We start from the raw sequence: 19,893 nt of genomic DNA, 5'->3' as shown, positions 1-19,893 counted from the left end.
GAACAAAATTATTGTTCAGCTAAAGATAGTCTTGATTAATTCACTTCCGTTGCGAAGATCATTAGTTATTAACTTAAGGGCTGCTAACACGACACCGTTCTAACAGAAAAACCCCTAATGCTGCCCATCCGCACAAATTGAGCATCCGCATTTTGATGAGTTAAAGCAATGTAAAAATATATGTTTTTATAACTTATTGATAATATATTTTTTGGGGGTCAGTAGATAAATTGATACTTTTATTAAGCAAGACTTTTATTTGGAGATAAATTAACTTTTATTTATCAAGAATGCATTAAAAATACCAAAAGTTGCACTTTTATATTGTAAAAAACTATTTCAAATAAATACTATTTCTAAGGTTCTTTTGAACTTTATATCCATCAAAAAAAAAAAAATCAAAAAATCCTTAAAAAATGTATCATGGTTTCAAAGAAATATTATGCTGCACAATAATACACAAAGATAATAACAAGGAATGTTTCTTCAGCACTAAATCAGAATATTTTATTGATTTCTGAAGGATCATGACACTGAAGACTAGAATAATGACTGCTGAAAATTAACTTTTGCCATCACAAGAATACATTTCTTTTAAAAATATATTAAAAAAAATTACAATTATTTTAAATTGTAATCATACACTGAACAAAATTATAAATGCAACACTTTTGGTTTTGCACCCGTTTTTTATGAGCTGAACTCAAAGATCTAAGATTTTTTCTATGTACACAAAAGGCCTATTTCTCTCAAATATTGTTCACAAATCTGTCTAAATCTTTGTTAGTGAGCACTTCTTTGCCGAGATAATCCATCAACCTCACAGGTGTCGCATATCAAGATGCTGATCCCATCACAAACATGCTCAATGGGTAACATGTCTGGTGAGTATGCTGGCCATGCAAGCACTGGGATGTTTTCAGCTTCCAGGAATTGTGTACAGATCCTTGCAACATGGGGCCATGCATTATCATGCTGCAACATGATATAGGCCTTTTGTGTACATAGAAAAAGTCTTTGAGTTCAGCTCATGAAAAATGGGGGCAAAAACAAAAGTGTTTTTTCAAAAACATAACAAAAATCAAACCAACCCCAAGCTTTTGAATGGTAGTGTATGTGCTGAATTCTTCTGGAGTATTCTGCAGTCAAGCAGCTTTGTGCATGGAACACTCCAAAATTGGTACATTCAAGAGTTAAAGAGAGAAATAACAATGTGCAATTTATTGATGAATTGTGAATTTTTTTTCAATTAATCAGTTGATCCCGTTCTCAAAGCAGGTGGAAATTATATAAACTTCACTGTAAAAAGTAATCAGTTGATCAATTCCACATAACTTAATTTTTTTTACTACGCATATAGGTTATTTACTTAATAATTTTAAGGTAACAGGTTTCTTCGCTTTTTTAAAGTTAATTCAACTGATCACTTTTTTACAACCGTTTCAGTCATCCGGTTGCAGCAGTTAAAGGGATAATCTACCCAAAAATGAAAAATGTGTCATCATTTTGTCATTCTCATGTCGTTCCAAACCTCTATGCATTTCTTTTTTTCTGCTGACCACAAAATAAGATATTTGGAAGAATGTTGATGACCAAACAGTTCTGGTTCGCATTGACTTACATTATATATTTTTTTTCCATCCAATGGAAGTCAATGCAAACTGCAACTGTTTAGTTACCAACTAAACAGGAACGACATGAGAGTGAGTAAATGATGACATAATTTTCAGTTTTGGGTGGATTATCCCTTTAACAGCTCACTCAAGTAATGTAAAGTTTGGTTAGTGTCTTATACAGAGTTATTGTATAGAAGTATTTGTTTAAATACTTTCTTTTCCTCTCTCCTTCCTCTAGGTCCACACCATCACTGGCTGAAGGACTTTATTTTGATGATTTCAATCATCATTGGTGTCGGGGGCTGCTGGTTTGCATACATACAGAACAAATCGTCTAAAGTTCACATCTCGCAGATGATGAAAGATTTGGAGAGTCTACAGAATGCTGAACTGAGCCTGAAAGAGCTACAGAGCCGGTGAGCAAAAACAGACAGTGAAAGAGAGACTGTACCTGTATGAATAAAACCATGGGATATTCTGCCTTATTCTTTCATCTGTATAACATCATATTTCATTTCTTGTTATGAGAAGGCTCATTAAGCTCTTTTATTCCTTTATTCCTCAAGGAAATAGTTCATCCTAAAAAGGAAATACTGTCATCAATTTACTCACCCTCATGTCATTCCAGATCCACATGAGTTTCTTCTGTAGAAAACGATACTCGGTTACTAACGTAACCTCGGTTCTCTCTAGAGAGGGAATGAGTATTGCGTAAGTTTAGCTTACGCTAAGGGAAAGATTCATCTTCTCGAGATACTGAAGCCAAAAAATTATCCTTAATTTTGTATTCCTTGTCAACGCAGTGCAGCAGCTAGCAGACCTAGAGCAGGCCATCTCGCGTGCTCATTGGCTGCCCTGCGGCAACTGCTGCAGCCTAACAGTGAGCCCGGCGTGACGTCACGCCCAATGAAGGGCGCCCGCGCCTTAATAGCGTCACAGCCCGCCAGAATGGGCATGGCCTAGCGTATAAAAGTAGGGGCTGTAGGCTGAATTCTCTGGTTTTTCGTCGACTGAAGCGAAGTCGCTCGTGGCGGGAGCACGGCCGGTTACGCAATACTCGTTCCCTCTCTAGAGAGAACCGAGATTACGTTAGTAACCGAGTATCGTTCTCTTACGAGAGGTTCTCTCGTATTGCGTAAGTTTAGCTTACGCTACGGGAACACTTTGTCAACGCCGTGCGCGCCAAGCATCCACCATGAGACCCCGAACTTTCAGGGGAACCCCATGAGTGAAAAATAATGTTGCCAGCCACGCGGGCCAACACTTGTACATAAGCACACGTAGGAAATACAGAGCAGCGCGCCGGTCTGTATAGGCACATGGCACATACCCTACTTAGTGTAGCTCAACCAGGAGAGCTGAGTCATGTGAGAGTGATCCGAGCAGGAGATCTGGGCAGAATACACCTCTCCTTCAAACTGACAACAGTTTAGCCTGCAAGGCAGGAACTTCTAGGTTATAAAACCTGACAAAGGTAGACGGGGAGCTCCAGCCCGCCGCTACACATATGTCATGGATAGAAATTCCACTGGACCATGCCCACGAAGAGGCCACGCCTCTCGTGGAATGAGCCCTGATGCCCAGAGGGCATTGCAGACCTTTCGACGCATAAGCGGCTGCTATAGCGTCCACTATCCATCTGGACAGGCTCTGTTTCGAGGAGGCGAGACCCTTGGTGCGCCCACCAAACGAAACAAAAAGCTGTTCCGAACGCCTGAAGGAGGCGGAGCGCGTAATGTAAACCCTCAGCGCTCTGACAGGGCAGAGGAGATTCACATAACTTTCGCTGTCAGATGCTGGGAGAGCTGACAATGAAATAACTTGCGCTCTGAATGGAGTGCCCATCACTTTAGGGACATAGCCATGTCTAGGTCTGAGGATGACTTTAGAGTCATTCGGCCTGAACTCAAGACACGACGCGCTGATAGACAGCGCATGCAGGTCCCCCACACGTTTTACTGACGACAGTGCAGTCAGAAAGACGGTTTTCAGTGACAGATGTTTCAACCCCACGGAGTCTAGTGGTTCAAATGGAAAAGCTTTCAGGGCCTTGAGGACCAACGAAAGATCCCACGTGGGAACCGACGGGGGGCGCGGCGGATTCATCCTTCTAGCTCCTCTAAGGAAGCGGAAGACGAACTCGTGTCTTCCCAGTGACTGGCCGTGCGTCGATTCTGTGAACGCTGCCACGGCCGCCACGTATACCTTGAGCGTGGATGGGGATCTTCCCTTATCCAGCAGCTCTTGTAGGAAGGTGAGCAGATGCGCCACCCCGCATGTCCGCGGGTCCAGACCTCTGTCGGTGCACCATCCAGAGAACACCGACCATTTAGACATGTAGAGCCTTCTCGTGGAAGGCGCTCTAGACTGCGTGACGCAAGCATTCAACCAGCGTTGGAGCGGTCTTGGTCCAGTTGACCGTGAGACCCAAGCTTTCCAGATGACTGAGAAGCACTGTTCTGTGAGATAGCTGTTCTGTCTCTGACTGTGCCAGTATCAGCCAATCGTCCAGATAATTCATTATTCGCAGCCTCTGACTTCTCAGGGGGGCGAGCGCCGCGTCCATGCACTTCGTAAATGTACGGGGTGCTAGGGACAGGCCGAACGGCAGGACGGTGTATTGATATACCTGACCGTCGAAGGTGAATCTCAAAAATCGCCTGTGACGGGGTACTATCTGAATCTGAAAATAGGCATCCTTCAGATCTAGAGAAATAAACCATTCCCTCGGGCGAACGTGCGCAAGGATTTTTCTGGTCGTAAGCATTTTGAACGGTCTTTTCGCAAGTACTTTGTTCAAATGTCACAGATCTAGGATAGGTCTGAAGGCTCCGTCCTTCTTGGGTACGAGAAAATATCGTCTGTAAAAGCCTGACTCGCTCAGAGAAGGCGGTACCTTTTCTATAGCCCCTTTGCACAGCAGCTTTGTTATTTCTGCGTGAAGTAGGTGTGCTACTTCCACATTCACTATCGTCGCGGTCCGGGCTTGAAAGCGCGGGGGATGGCGAATGAATTGAAGTGTATAGCCCTGCTTTATTGTGCTCAATACCCATTCTAAAATCCCTGGGATAGTTTCCCACGCAGCTATGTGAGGCGCTAGGGGGCGAATGGCCTCCGGGTTCAGACCGCCGCCATTTGCGGGCTTGTGAAACTGACGCGCGCGCTCTCTGTTCTGGGCAATGGCTGCTCGCTGACAGCCGAAATCGGCTGACTTATGTGAGATGTCCCAATCATAAGGGATGGGGAACATACTTTTACCACACTTTGACGCGCTAGCAGCGCACCGGGCCGAAAAGCTTTCTGTAAGCGTGAGCGCGTGTACGCGGCACAAGACTTACAAGTGTATCTGACGCCCCGAACATACTGAATGGGGAACGTTTTATTAACGCTCTGCGTTTTGTGATAACACTTAGACGTGCGGACGGGGCCCGGGGGGAGGTTTGTGTTGGCAAGCGTGAGCGCTCTCTGGCGGGCACGAGACTTACATTCATAACCTGCTTTTTTGATCGTGTAACAGAGCGGGCAGATAGTGGGCACAGACCTGTGGACACATTTCTTACATTCAAGACTCGAGCGGCTTTTCTGCGCTTTATGAGAGTGTGCTCTGTGAGTGAAACGGGATTCGGAGTGCTTATGTGTAGGGGTGAACACTGGGGCGTGGGCACTTTCACTACACTTAAAACACTGACGGCGTGAGCCGGACCAGACATTATACTCTTTTTGAGATTTATCTGGGTCGCCGTGAAAACGGCGTTTGTGTGCAGGCGAGAGGGTGAATAAACCGGCTCGTTGGCTGCTAATTGAACCACTGCAGTAGCCTGTTATAAGGGGACTGACAGGGAAATGAACTTTGACGGCGTTCCGGCCGCAGCGGGACACGCGCGTCTTTTCTGTCTCGCTGTTAGGAGGGCTTCGCGTGCTCATACTTCAGCGTAATTCTTTGCCGAGGCCCTCTGGGGGGCGGCGGTCTGTGACGGCTGTCTGAGTGCGATCTAGGGCGGCCGCCCTGGCGTCGCTGCAAAGGCTGAGGCTGTGCTGGGTGCACACTGGGTGCTGGTTCGCACAGGCGGCTGTCTCTGCCTCTTGCGAGAGCGGCCTGTGGCGGAACTCGAGCGTCGTGGCAGGAAGAGGTTCATGGCCTGCGTGGTCTTCTGCACCTCAGAGAAGTGGTCAACGATCCCGTTCACCGCTGGGCCGAAGAGACCAGTGGGGGAGAGCGGCGCGTTCAGGAAGGTGGCTCGCTCAGATTCCCTCATATCCGCGAGCGTTAACCAGAGGTGCCTCTCTGTCACAGTTAACCCGGCCATGGCTCGTCCGATGGCTTGGGCTGCGGCTTTGGTGTCGCGGAGAGAGAGATCTGTCGCACTCCTCAGATCCGTAACCGCAGCTGGATCCCGGCCCTTCTCATCCCGCTCACGGAGGAGGTTGGCTTGCAGGATCTGAAGCACAGCCATTGAGTGTAGAGCAGACGCGGCCTGGCCGGAGGCGGCATAAGCGCGGCCGACGGGAAGGCTGACCGTGACCGCCATCTCACAGAGGGCGGGCAAAGGTGCGCTGCGACCGCCTTTCCACAGGGAGAATAGCCGTGTACCCTTTCTCAGCGGCGCCGTCCACTTGGGAGAGCGACGCGGAGGTCTGTGACTGAAGTCTTGAAGAAAAAGGTGTACACCACGACTTCGTCAGCTACGCATGAAGTTCCAGCAGGAATGGAGCGGGCCTAGTTGCTGAAGCTGTAAGCCTGTTCGGCGCGGGTTCCTCTGGCAGCGACCACTCGAGCCCGAGACGGTCAACAGCCTGTGTCAGCAGGCGCATCAGTTCCGCATCGGCTCCAGCGCGGGCACGGGTAGATTCCTGGATCGACGAGGTGGCGGAATGAAGCGACCATTCCTCGCTGTCCAATGCCAGGATGGAGCAGCAGTCTTTCGTGGCGTGTTCCTCGGCCTCATCCTCCGATGCGACGGCAGTGAGGCTCGTAATCGGCAGCTGCGCGTCAGTGAGGAGAGGCGGAGAAGGCGAAGGCGAGGCTCGAGGGAGGTCCTCCGGCGAGCGCGTCGCTGTGGCCACAGGTTCCGGCTGTCTCAGGGAACGGTGCTTCTTCCTGCGCGGTCCCACAGAGGGCGGAGTGACTGCTGCGGTGTTAAACGCCTTGATTCGAGCCCGCAGGGTCGACAGCGGAAGCTCCTCACAGAGCTCGCACCCCCCGGACGCGAGGGCGAGCTCTGCATGTTCCAGGCCCAGGCAGAGAGCGCAGATCAGGTGGCGGTCTCCGGCGCTGAGCGGGGCTCTACACGAGCCGCAGGAATTGCGAGGCATCTTGAAAAAGACGCTCGCTGCTCTTTTAGAATACATTTTTTTTTTTTTTGCAAGGCAAATAGGATACGTCGCCGGATAGCGTAGCTCGCACGGATGGCTGGAGGTGGCGAAGACGGCCGGCTTCCTCAGCGCTGTCCTAAGCTGGCTGTTCGCTGTTCGACGGCAGCGGTGGCTTCTCTCAAATCCAGCGATGCGAAGAGCTAGCTGAAGAGACGACAAATCTGAGAATTCAGCCTACAGCCCCTACTTTTATACGCTAGGCCACGTCCATTCTGGCGGGCTGTGACACTATGAAGGCGCGGGCGCCCTTCAGTGGGCGTGACGTCACGCCGGGCTCACTGGTAGGCTGCAGCAGTTGCCGCAGGGCAGCCAATGAGCATGTGAGATGGCCTGCTCTTGGTCTGCTAGCTGCTGCACTGCGTTGACAAGGAATACAAAATTAAGGATAATTTTTTGGCTTCAGTATCTCGAGAAGATAAATCTTTCCCGTAGCGTAAGCTAAACTTACGCAATACGAGAGAACCTCTCGTAAGAGAACAAAAGGAGAGATTAGCTTTAATATGGCGAAAAGCACACACACTCGCACACACGCACGCACGCACGCACACACACACATAACAGTAATCTGTTATCAGAGGTGTAAAAGTAAAGTTCATATTGCAGACATGTACAGTTCTAAGATAATACAGATTATGCAGTTAACTAAAGTGATGTATTAATTTAAGCAGAAACAATGAGAATGATTACATGTTGTGATCATAATGATTACATATGGGAAATTTGTCAGTTTTGTATGTTGATTCAGAGTTGGCGTCATCTGAAGTCCTCGCAAGGTTTGATGTTATCTCTCCACAGGTGTTGGGTCATCTGAATTCTTCATAAGAGGCTGGAGCCAAACTGGTCTAATCTCTAGTTAGAAACAGAAGAGCAAATGAAGAATAATTAGTGTAGCTGCTGTTCGTAACATTTCAAGCAAAAAGATAATCATGTGCATTTGATCATAATATAACTGGAGTGCAAGCTTATTGAAACCACTATGTGAATGTGAGTTATGTGAATGTGAAAGATCTGTCTTTAATCTAGATTTAAACTGGGAAATTGTGTCTAAGCCTCAAACATGGTCAGGGAAGGCTATTCAAGGGTTTAGGAGCCAAAAACAAGTTTTGCGACTCTTTAAAAAGCATGATTGATGATGATTGAAATCACAGGAGCTGAACCATTTAGTGCCTTATAAGTGAGTAGCAATATTTGGTTATTGATACGGAACTTAATAGGTAATCAGTGTAGAGATGATGAAATTTGGGTTATAAATGTCATATTTTCTTGACCTGGTGGGAACTCTAGCAACTACATTTTCAACTAACTGGATCTTGTTGATTGAGGATGCAGGACAACCACCTATAGTAGTGCATTACAGTAATCCAGTCTAGATGTCATGAATGCATGAACTAGCTTTTCTGCATCAGATACAGATAACTCCAAGTTTTCTAATAATATTACGAAGGGGCTGCATGTATAATTAAAATAGCAGAGGGCCTAAAACGGGTCCTTGTGGCACTCCATACTATACTGTTAACTTAGATAATTCCCTGTTTAAATAAAATGGTAACAGTCAGACAGTTAGGATCTAAACAACCTTAATGCCTGTCCCTGAATACCAGTGTAATTTTTTAATCGCTCTAAAATACTACATATGGAGTCTGTAAATGCAATATGTCAGGTTTGATGTCACACTGTCAATGATGTTGGCATTACATTCATAATGTTATAAGACATCTATACTCAAACTTACACAAAGCTATCATATGACTTGGAATATAGTACACAAGTCATGTGAACTCTATTTATGATACTATTATGAAGCTTTACAGCCTATATCCACATACACTTTCATTATATGGAAAAGAGTGGATAGGATACAGTTTCTTTTATTTTCCACAGAAGAAATAAATCAAAGGTTTGGAACAACATGAGAGTGAATAAATGATGACAGAATATAATAATTATCCTTAATAATATATTTAAATTCTAACACACCGGATTTCAGATCTTAAATTGCTCTGTGGTTTCATCAGGTTGGAAAAGGCTCAGGAGGAGAACCGGACAGTGGCGGTGGAGAAGCAGAACCTGGAGCAGAAGATGCGTGATGAGATCAACGGAGCAAAGAGAGAAGCTAGCAGACTGCGAGAGCTGCGAGAGGGGGCTGAATGTGAACTCAGCAGACTCAAGTACGCAGAGGAGGAACTAGTGCAGGTAGGAACCAATATAAATTACACAAGGTCTTTCATAGATGTGAGTTGGTCTTTAGTGTGATAAGCCAGACTTTATTCATATTGTAGTTTATTCTGGCAAAGAACTTCCCACCTACACAGTAAAAAGCCTGACTGACATGTAAAACACAGTTAAATTTTTTTTGCAACAACAGTTACTTTTTTTTACATGATGCATACACAATTCGATTTTAATTTAAAGTACTTTATTGGCATGATTGGTGTGATTTTGTATACATGGCCCTATACACTATACATACACTACCGTTCAGATGTATCTGGATCGGTACTTTTTTAAAAATGTTTTTGAAACAAAGAGAGCATTTAGTTGATCAAAATACAGTAAATTGTGAAATACTATTACAAGTTTGTATTTAAATATATTTTAAAATCTAATTTATTCCTGTAATGGCAAAGCTGAATTTTCATCCGCCATTAATCCAGTCTACAGTGTCAGGTGAATTCTTTGATGAATAGAAAGTTCAAAAGAAAAGTATTTATTAGAAATACTAATCTTTTTAACAATTTAAAATTCATTACTGCAAATTTTTATTAAATCAATGCTTCCTGGCTGAATAGAAGTATTAATTTCTTTAAAAAAAAATCTTAAGGGGCCCAAACTTTTGAATGGTATTTTAAGAAGCAGGTAAATCTGAAATGAATGCTACCACAATAACTAACCAATAATAGACCATTTCATGTGTCAGAATTTCTGTCTGTCTAAAAGTAATACAGTACATATGAGCTATGGATACAGTAATGATAAATATATTTTTCAAGCTATTAATATGCCTTATAAAATTGAACTTGTGGATTAATATAATAAAATGTAATGAATTGCAATGCATCCAAAATGAATTAATTTCCTGCAGTTTACCATTCTTCGTCTGTTGCCTTACAACAGCCCTCTTCTTTAAATACACCACTAGCTCGTTCCACAATACAAGTAATATATTACAAATTCCACTTGTAATATATGTTTGAGTGTTTGTTGGGTATTTCCAGGTGCGAATGGCGCTGAAGAGAGCAGAGAAGGAGATGCAGTCTGATTGGTCGGTGCCTGAAGCCCTGCAGATGTGGCTACAGCTCACACATGAGGTGGAAGTGCAGTACTACAACATTAAAAAACAGAATGCTGAGCAGCAGCTCATGGTCGCAAAGGATGAGGTGAGTGAGTTATGTTCCTGTTAGGACAGGAAATGTTTGTTTTAAAGTTGCTGAGCAAACAATTATAGGTTCATTGAGTTTATAAAAGATTTACGTTGTACTTCAACCCTTATTCATTACAAGTGAAGTTTACTTTTCAGTTTTCAGTAACTACCGAAACAAATCAAATCTTTCTCTCTCAGCTACTAACAAAAAATAAGGTGAAACTTCTCCCCTTTAATTTAGATTTCTAATGATGTGGTTTAATTACCTTTTAACTATATGGATTGTTTTTCTGTTTGTTATTTGCTTCTGGAATGAGTCATCAGCAGTTAAACTAAACCAATTAGCAGAGAAGAGCTTGAGTTCAGTACAACCAACGGCTGGTGCATTTCCATGCAGTATCTTTGGATTTTCATCACTTGTGTGTTTCTGTGTTCATGTTGTGTGAATTTCAGGCAGAAAAGATCAAAAAGAAGAGGAACTCTGTGTTTGGTACCCTCCATGTTGCACACAGCTCATCGCTAGATGAAGTAGACCACAAAATACTGGAGGCTAAGTACGCACACTTAATAGACATGCAGTCACTTTACCAACCACCCACACAAAAAGCTAATGGTTTCTCACATTACATGAACACTTATCAGTGTTTTTTGGTTTTTAGAAAATCTCTATCAGAGGTCACAGCGTGTTTGCGGGAACGTCTCCATCGCTGGCACCAAATAGAGAAATTATGTTGCTTTCCATTAGTTAATAACTCTGGGTTGCCCAGCCTCACCGCCTCCTTGTACGCTGACCACAGCTGGGTGGTCATGCCGCGGATGTCGGTGCCACCCTATCCAATCGCTGGCGGGGTGGACGATCTTGACGAGGACACACCACCAATCATTCCACAGTTCACCTGTAAGTTTCTCTCTTCAGGATCAAGATTGTGAGAAATGTTGCGAAAATGTGACTTCACACACACACACACACACACACACACACACACACACACACACACACACACACACACACACACACACACACACACACACACACACACACACACGGGCCATTCTACAGAATTGGTTCAAAGTTGGAAATGTTTTTTAAAAAAAAAAATCCACAAATTTTGTATGTATGCAAATTGTATAATATCCAAGGAACACATTTTTAGTAATTGTGCAGTTAATTATCATATTGTATTTTCAAAAAGTTTTGGAATATTTTTCCTCTCCCCAAATGTGTCACTACCGAGACACAATAATACATAATTTAATAAAAAGGCTTATATTGACCTATTAATATTTTGTTTACATCTACCTTGTAAATATATTTTTTGCTATTTTTAAAAAAAAGTTCTCACAGGTAAATCAATAACAATTACAATTTTAACAATATTTCATTATATTGAATATTCAATATTTTGAATACAATCTTTCTTTGAAAAAGACATTAAGTTAATCATACTGATTTCAAAGTTAAGGATTCATTAGTTTGAATATACATTGAACCAAACACTATAATAACATCTTAGTTGATAATTCAACATACTTTATTTTAGACAAAACATCCCATATTTTGGTCGTGACGGCACATTTTCGATAGTGACAGTAATGTTTTGGTACCACATCACATTACAGAATTTTAACTCGCATACTAAAACACTACTAAAACATACTAAGATACTAATGATTTGCATAACATGTTTCGGTAGTGACAATTTCAGATACTTTTGAGCCTAGTTCAAAGATGATAACAAGCACATCGTTACCTGGCACAGTTCTGAACAGTTGTACACACATAAAAACTAGATTTTATGAAATAACACCCAAAAAAGTTTGCTTAATTGCTAAATGAAAGAGAGGCCATGAGAGAGAGGGACACAGAAATATTTCCTGATCAAAAACGTAGGGCTTTTAAAATCAGTCTCAGCCAATGAACTAAAACACACACCGTTTCGGTAGGGACAGAAAAATGTGGGACACATTTTTTTTACATAAAGTTTCATGATTTAAAAATAAAATATAAAATAAATGTTTTTTTTACTTCACTTTTTAAAATATATTTTTAAAAACAACAATGGAGAATTTGGGAAAACAATGTTTATGAACATTTATAAATATAAACCTTACTTATATTTGAGATATTATTGTGTATTCAATAGATAATAGAATGATCTTAGTTAACATCTAAAATTTGAATACTTAAATGCTTTTTAAATGTGTTTTTTGGTTGTGAGACCCAATTGCACCAATTCTGTAGAATGGCCCATAGACACCCTATTGAATTCTATGGTTTTATATCAGGACATATTAAAAAAATCATCTAGTCCTTGGCAGGTCTTAAAATTAGGTAAATACAACCTCAGATGAACTACAACACATGACATATTACACCATGTAATTATTTCTTTGACAAAAACTAGGCCAAAATGGAAAAGCCATGGGTGACAAACTAAGTATATCCCCTTACTGCTTCAATAGGAATTAAGAGGGTAAGTATCAGTCAGGCACTGCTATTCAAATGTCTTTGATTAACTGATCATCAGCAATTATGATCACCTCTATTAAAGCAGAAGTTTTGACAGTTTGCTGGTCTGGAGCCTTTAGGCGAGTGTTAACACAATCCCAAGGAGGAAAGACATCAGCGATGATCTTAGAGAAGCAATTGTTGCTGCCATCAATCTGAGAAAGGTTATACGGCCAATTCCAAACCATTTTAAAGTCCATCATTCTACAGTGAGGAAGATTATTCACAGGTGGAAAAAATGCAAGTTGCCAAGACAGTTGCCAATCTTCCAAGGACAAGGAATGGACATCTCAGCGAATTTTATTAGGTTTAGTGACAACATGTTACAATGTTTACATGGTACAATTTCTGGAAAGCTAAGTTTTTTTATTATTGCTTGACACAAATTTCACGATTTCAATTCAATTCTTGTGATTTGATTCAATATTGACTCATTTGGATAAATATTAGGTACACTAGATAGGCGTTAATTTTTCTAAAGAAAAAAAACTCACCTACTGCTGTAAACATACATAGAGCCCTATCTGTCGGTAGTATTATTTAAGGTTAAAAAGAACTCAAATTAAATATAATGCATTTTTTTTATTATAATAACAACTTTATTTAATGATATAAGTAAAAATATAATAAATGTGTAATATAGTACACATATTTAGCTAAATATTCTCTATAGCTCTTTTTTCTAGCCAACTAAAGTGCTATATATTATTGTCATTAAATGGCTTTCCTGAGGTAAATGTGATGTGACATAAAAGTTCTCCAGCTGTTCTATTGACCTCTTTCCGCTGTAGAAAAACACTGATTGATCGATATTATGTATAAGGAATATACATTTCGGTAAGTTATACAGTATCTTTCAACATTGTTAATTCGTGATTATTTACTATTTGCTATTAGAGATGATCGGTTCACGTGCCGCTTGAACTGAGGCGCTAGGGACAGAATCTGAGAGCATTTTTTTTTTCTTATATTATAAGTAACCTGCTCTGTCTTGTCTGTAGTTAGTCTCCGTGTCCTCTTTGCTTCGCGATTTTTCTGTGCTTGAGAAAATGGATGTGTGGCGTGTGAAAAGTGTCAATTGCATGAGTCTCACACTGAATGGTTAGAGTTGGCAGCCCTGTCAGACCGAAGTTAACATGTTGAATATCATGGCAGTACAATTAGAAAAAGAAAAAGTATGGCATGTTTGGAAGGGTTGCCAGGAGAAAGCCTCTTTTCTCTAAAAATAACTTGGTTGCACAGCTTAGGTTTGCAAAGTTACATCTGTAATGATTTCAACGCAATTCACCAATGACTTAGTGATTTTTTTTATCACATGTCACTTAAGGTGTGGTTATGAGCGTATCAGATGACCCTCCCCCTTTTCAATACGGGGCACCTGTTAAGAATACTATTTAACAATTCAAGAACACTCCCAATTCCCCAAAGAGCTGTTCAATAATTTAGAATTAATGTAAATTAGAGAGAGTTGGTGAGGTTTTACCAAACCTCTTTCAAGTGGGTTAGGGTTAGATTAAAGACATCGCAAGGAACAGATAGAGACCAAACACGAAAAGAAACGGTTAAGTCATCATCCATGCATTCTTTATCTGTTAATAGGTAACGTGAACTGTTGTGTTAAAGGTATTGTAGGTAGAAATCCACAAAAATACTTTTTGTCCAAATTTGTTTAAACTGTCTTTATATATCAATGCATAGTTAAAATGTAAGTACTCTGGAAAAGAAATTATAAAAATCGAGTGTCTGTAGTCCTCTCAGGACTGCAATAAACACAGCTCATTATTCCATTAACTCCCACCCCGTCCCTTCTCGGCTCCTTCCAAAGCCACGCCCCCAAAACAAATGAACGCGCGATCCCGGCCGTTCGCTAAGCTGGAAGAGTCGGACGCGTTTACCAGCTGTACCAGATGTAGTGACATCATGTCAGAATCACAAGTAATAAAATAACTAACTTTATCAGTATGAATATAAACAATTAACATGGCTGTTAGTACTCACTATCCAGCTCGTATATCGATACTGGTAAAGTTTAAAATATTTGACTAGCTCGTAACGGAATCAAACTCAATATAAGGCAAAGCTATAAATAGCTTTATTGATACACGTTTGCCGTTACTATCAGTTAAACTGCGATGAAGGTGAATTTGTAAGATTCATAACATAAGATTGTTTACAGATAAACTGAGTAACATACACTCAAACACCTTCTCACAACTGCATTGCAGACCCAAGATAATATAACACACACACACAACATATATTGTATGTATAGCACATACAGATACAACATAAAGACATAGGTAAACATATGTAGAGCATATAACAACAAACCAAACGTGAAAAAACGGAGCAGGTAGAGTTCACGGTGAAAATAGGAACAAAGTTTAGGGAGAGGGTAAAGCTAGGTATAAAAATAGATCCCCTAAACTTTTTAACCTAAAGTTAGATTTGGCAAAATTAAACAAAACAGCTTTCAACTGCAGATAGGCCTATTGCTTATTTATCGTCTCAACCCTGGCTCACTAACAGTAACGTTATACCAGTCGACACCAAAGTTACACTGTCATAGCTAAGCCAGTACCGTTAGTTATGCTACGTAACGTTAGGTAGCTATATTAGGTAGCTACGTGTGCTAATGATACATGCTTCATGAAAAAATAAATGCCCTCAAAATGAAAACAGCAAGATTACCTGTCCAGCAGAAATAAAGCCATCATGGAGTCACTTTTCAGCCCCTTGAGATCCCTCAGTTGTCGCAGACGCTGGAAAGCCACGCCGATATTGACTCTCGTATGATTTCTTTATTTATCCAAAGACTTTTTGTTCATAGCCTTTTCAAATACTGTCTTCCTTTTTTTAACTTGTCTGACTTCGCTGCCTCTACAGTATATGCAGGTAACGTTACTGAGAATTTTGACTGTTCTTTCTCTGCCATAATTGTTATTACTAGCTTCCGTGCCTCTTCAAACGGGTGCGCGCATTTGGGCTCCTCCTGTATCAGCAGAGGTGGTATCCATGGTAGCGAGGGAGAGTGACAGTCCCCCCAGCAAATCATTTCTTTCGTCCCGAATGGAATAATGAGCTGTGTTTATTACAGTCCTGAGAGAACTACAGACACTCGATTTTTATAATTTATTTTCCAGAGTACTTACATTTTAATTATGCATTGATATATAAAGACAGTTTGAAAAAAATTTGAAAAAGTATTTTTGGGGATTTCTACCTACAATACCTTTAACAGTCAATAACTATTAACATAAACTTTGCTTTGCATGATGATGAAGTGGATGTGTTGCAGTTTATATTAATTTAAGGCCTCCAAAGATATGTGTGAATGGATTTAGATAGACTCTCTTTGCTGCTGCATCCGGGAGGTCCTGAAGGAATTATTTTTTATGGCTGTTCTTGCCTAAACCTTAGGAATGAGTTTGGTGGTTAGAGTGTACCTGTAGACCAATGAGAAGTCCTCTCAATGGACTACATGTCCTGTTAGACATGTCTGGCAGTTGTCTTAGCATCTTATCTGATGTTGCTGAACACTTGTTTATGTTCATTTGTTTATGTTCACCAAGGATCCAATCACAGTGTGGCACATCTTCTTCCACACTGGCAGTTAGACAAGGGCCTTGCCATAAACTTGTCCTTGAAATTCCATCTTAACTGATGTTCATCACACATCTGAGCAAACCACAAGACTTCTGGAACAATGTCCTTTGGACAGACAGCGCCAGTGTATATTCGTGCGCCAGCATATTAGCACAAGGACGTCATACCAACTGTCCATCACGCTGATTGAGGGTTGATGATTTTTGGCTTGTTTTGCAGCAACAGGACCTGGGCACCTTACATTCATTGAGTCGATCATGAACTGCACTGTATGCCAAAGTATTCTAGAGTAAAATGTGAGGCCTTCTGTCCGACAGCTAAAGCTTGGCCTAAATTGGGTCAAGGAACAAGACAATGATCCCAAGCACACCAGCAAATCTACAACAAAATGGCTGAAAAAGAAAATAATCAAGGTGTTGGTGGCCTAGTCAAAGTCCAGACCTCAACTCGACTGGAATGTTGTGGCGGGACTTTAAGAGAGCCGTGCACAAGCAAATGCCCGCAAACCTCAATGAACTGAATGCCAGAGACTGATACTGTCATTCAGAAAACGATTTCTTCAACTTATTGCTGCTAAAAGTGGCTCTACAAGCAATTGAATTGTAGACTGTACTTAGTTTGTCAACCAATTCCATTTTCCGTTATTTCCATGTTGGCTTTATTTTTGTTAAATAAATAATGACACAGTGTAATATGTCATGTGTTGTTGTTCACCGTAACCTAATTTTAAGACCTGTTAACGACCAGATGAGTTTTATTATGTTCTGATAAGTAAAACTACAATTCTAAAGGGTGTTATTTATTTTTCACATGACTTTATATTTATTGATTTATTTATTATTATTATTATTTGTTTTGTTTTTTGTTGTGAAACTGAGGTACAGTTTTTTCAGGATTTGTGGGTGAAAAGAAAGTTAAAAAGAACAGCATCTCGTATCAGCCAGAATTGTAGTATTGGTGCATCCCTAATACAATGCTTTGAAAGATCCACAATCAACCCTGCATTGCAGTGCTAAACTTGTACATTGTGAAACGATGTGGTGTTAGAATGTTAAAGCTAGACGCTAAGCAACAGAAAACCAATCGCTTGCATATTTGCGTGCTTTGTACAGACACAGTGTTAGTGTGTCAGATTCTAGTGTGTTTGAAATGTTCTTTTATTATTTCAGCATTGGACTTTTCATTGGACAGTTCTTGTTCATTCATAATGTACATTCTTTGTTATGATAAGCATACCATGAGAGATTGCTAATGACATATCTGTCCTCACAGCTACTTTGATTCGACCTCCTCTGACCCGCAACAGCAGCGTTTGTCGTTCTCGCAGAAGTCTTTTGTCTCAGCCTTCGTCCCTCTCTGCTGACCCTGACCTGTTGTCAATGTCTTCGGCCCCCCTGGCCTACAGACCCGACGGAGACGATGATCACATCTTCTTCACTGTCGAAAGGAAGGGGTATGACATCTACAGCTTTTCTTTTTTCACCTGTTTTTTTTCTTCATATTTTACTAGAATTTTATTTTATATATAAAGCTTTATATTGATAAATTCTGTATGTTAATTTGCTTTAAAACAATCGCTTTTATTGTATGTGTGTAAATATCTGTGAATGTACACTACCTGTAAATTTTTTTGTAATAATTACGTTTTTTTATGTTTTTGAAAGTCTCATATGCTCACCAACACAGTATTATTGAATAAAAAATACTGTAAACTGTAATATTGTGAAATAGTATTTCAGTGTAAAATAATTGTTTTCAGTTTGAAAATATTTTAGAAAAGTTATTTATTCTTGTGATGGCAAAGCTAAATTTTACAGCTATTTTTTCAGTCACACGATCCTTCAGAAATCATTCTAATATGCCGAGTTGGTACTCAATTATTATTATTACTGGTGCTCACTTATTAATAATGGTTCTTATTATTATGAATGTTGAGTTTTTGCTACACAAATAATACTGTTTTTACTATATTTTTGATCAAATAAATGGTGAGCATACGAGACTTATTTAAAAAAATGAAACAAATTAATTATTACAAACTTTTGACTGATAGTGTATCTTTTTTTAGATTATTATGATGCATTTTGTGTTATTTTTTATGTTTTTGTTACACAGGGACCCTCAGGACACATGCTCAGATTCAGACTCTCTCAGTTCCTCTTTGGGCAGGAAGCAGTTCTCTGGTCAAAGTACATATGTTACGGGCACGGATACCCCACCACGTAAAATTTCTCGTGAGGAACTTCTTCTCCTGGCACAAGAGGCACAGGCTGCGGCCATGGAGACCTTACCTCCTTCTACATCCTCCCCTTCATCTCCTCTTGACTCCTCCTCAGGTCACAAGGGCTCTCCTGACCTTACCCACTATTCCGTCCTGCCAGAATCTCAAAGTTTAACCTTTCAACCTAGAACCAAAGCTGTGGCCTATAATGGCATTCTGGAAAAGTCATACAGCATGGGGCAGCTGCCTGGTGGTGGGACGCCTCCAGAGGGACATTACCCTTCGATTAGCTCACTCGACATAGAAAGCAAAGCTATCAAGGAGCCCAAGCAACTCCATACAACCTCCTCCCAGGACTCTTGTGATATCGGAGAGAAAAAACGCTCCAAGATCAAGAGCTTGTTCAAGAAAAGCAAAAAGCTGTGAAGGACAGTAGAGAAGAGGATGAAATGGTGAGAAAAAGAAGCCTTAATACAAAATAAATGAGGGTGATGCTGTCAACCAGAAGCCAAAACATTTTTCAGTTTCTTTGTCCTTTTTTATTTTATTTTTTATTTAAATGGAATGTAGCTCCATCTGGTTACAATCCTGGGTTGGAAGCCTTTTTTATGGTGATTTCTATTTTTAGCCTCACATGTATGCCTTTGAAGGCCTGCATTTTGCAGAACATGGCCTCTTCACTGTCTTTTGTTAAGGTTTTGTTTTCTATAAAAACACCCATTTGCAACACCAAAACATTTGCACCTAAATTATGTCACCAGGAAGGGGTCAGGAAGTATACCAAAAACAAGAGGAGGGGGGAGGGGATGTTGGACGATCAACATTGTACAAATCTCCTTGAAATTTGTCCTAAATCTATGGTGATCCACAAGTGAAAATTCTGTCATTATATTCTTTCCATCATGCCAATCCAAACCTATGCTATTGTTTTTTTTATTTTTTATGTGGGACACAAAATATATATTTTTTACAAACCATTTCATAGCTCTTGTCATACAACCTTTGAATCTTCATAGTGACCAAGGGCTGCTAAACTCAAAAAACACCAAAAAGCAACATAAAAGTAATTTATACAACTCGTGCTGTATTCCAAGTCTTCTGTTCATCTGCTCTTTGCTTTTACTGTTAGCCTATTTACAAATGCTTCAGATGGATGTTTTTGACTGTTGTGGCATTTTACTGTCCTTGGTTACAATCAAACTGCAAG

General features: G+C 40.8%; 1 protein-coding gene across 1 annotated transcript in view; it reads left to right on the top strand.

The window, feature by feature from the left end:
* stim2b (stromal interaction molecule 2b) overlaps window positions 1–19,421 on the top strand; it is a 58,966-nt gene extending 39,545 nt beyond the window's left edge. The window contains exons 6-12 of the mRNA XM_077229531.1: window positions 1,855–2,032; window positions 9,005–9,182; window positions 10,205–10,366; window positions 10,804–10,904; window positions 11,010–11,248; window positions 17,738–17,918; window positions 18,581–19,421. Coding sequence (XP_077085646.1) covers window positions 1,855–2,032; window positions 9,005–9,182; window positions 10,205–10,366; window positions 10,804–10,904; window positions 11,010–11,248; window positions 17,738–17,918; window positions 18,581–19,112 — 1,571 coding nt within the window. The 3' untranslated portion in view covers window positions 19,113–19,421. The remainder of the gene's footprint in view (window positions 1–1,854; window positions 2,033–9,004; window positions 9,183–10,204; window positions 10,367–10,803; window positions 10,905–11,009; window positions 11,249–17,737; window positions 17,919–18,580) is intronic.
* Window positions 19,422–19,893: the final 472 nt, after the last annotated feature.

Source organism: Siphateles boraxobius, unplaced genomic scaffold (assembly GCF_051911475.1).
Source record: "Siphateles boraxobius isolate OS27281-9 unplaced genomic scaffold, OSU_SipBor_1 130, whole genome shotgun sequence".
NCBI classification, from domain to species: domain Eukaryota; kingdom Metazoa; phylum Chordata; class Actinopteri; order Cypriniformes; family Leuciscidae; genus Siphateles; species Siphateles boraxobius.
Note: the sequence above shows the minus strand (reverse complement) of the source record. Positions and strands in the feature narration are given on the sequence as shown.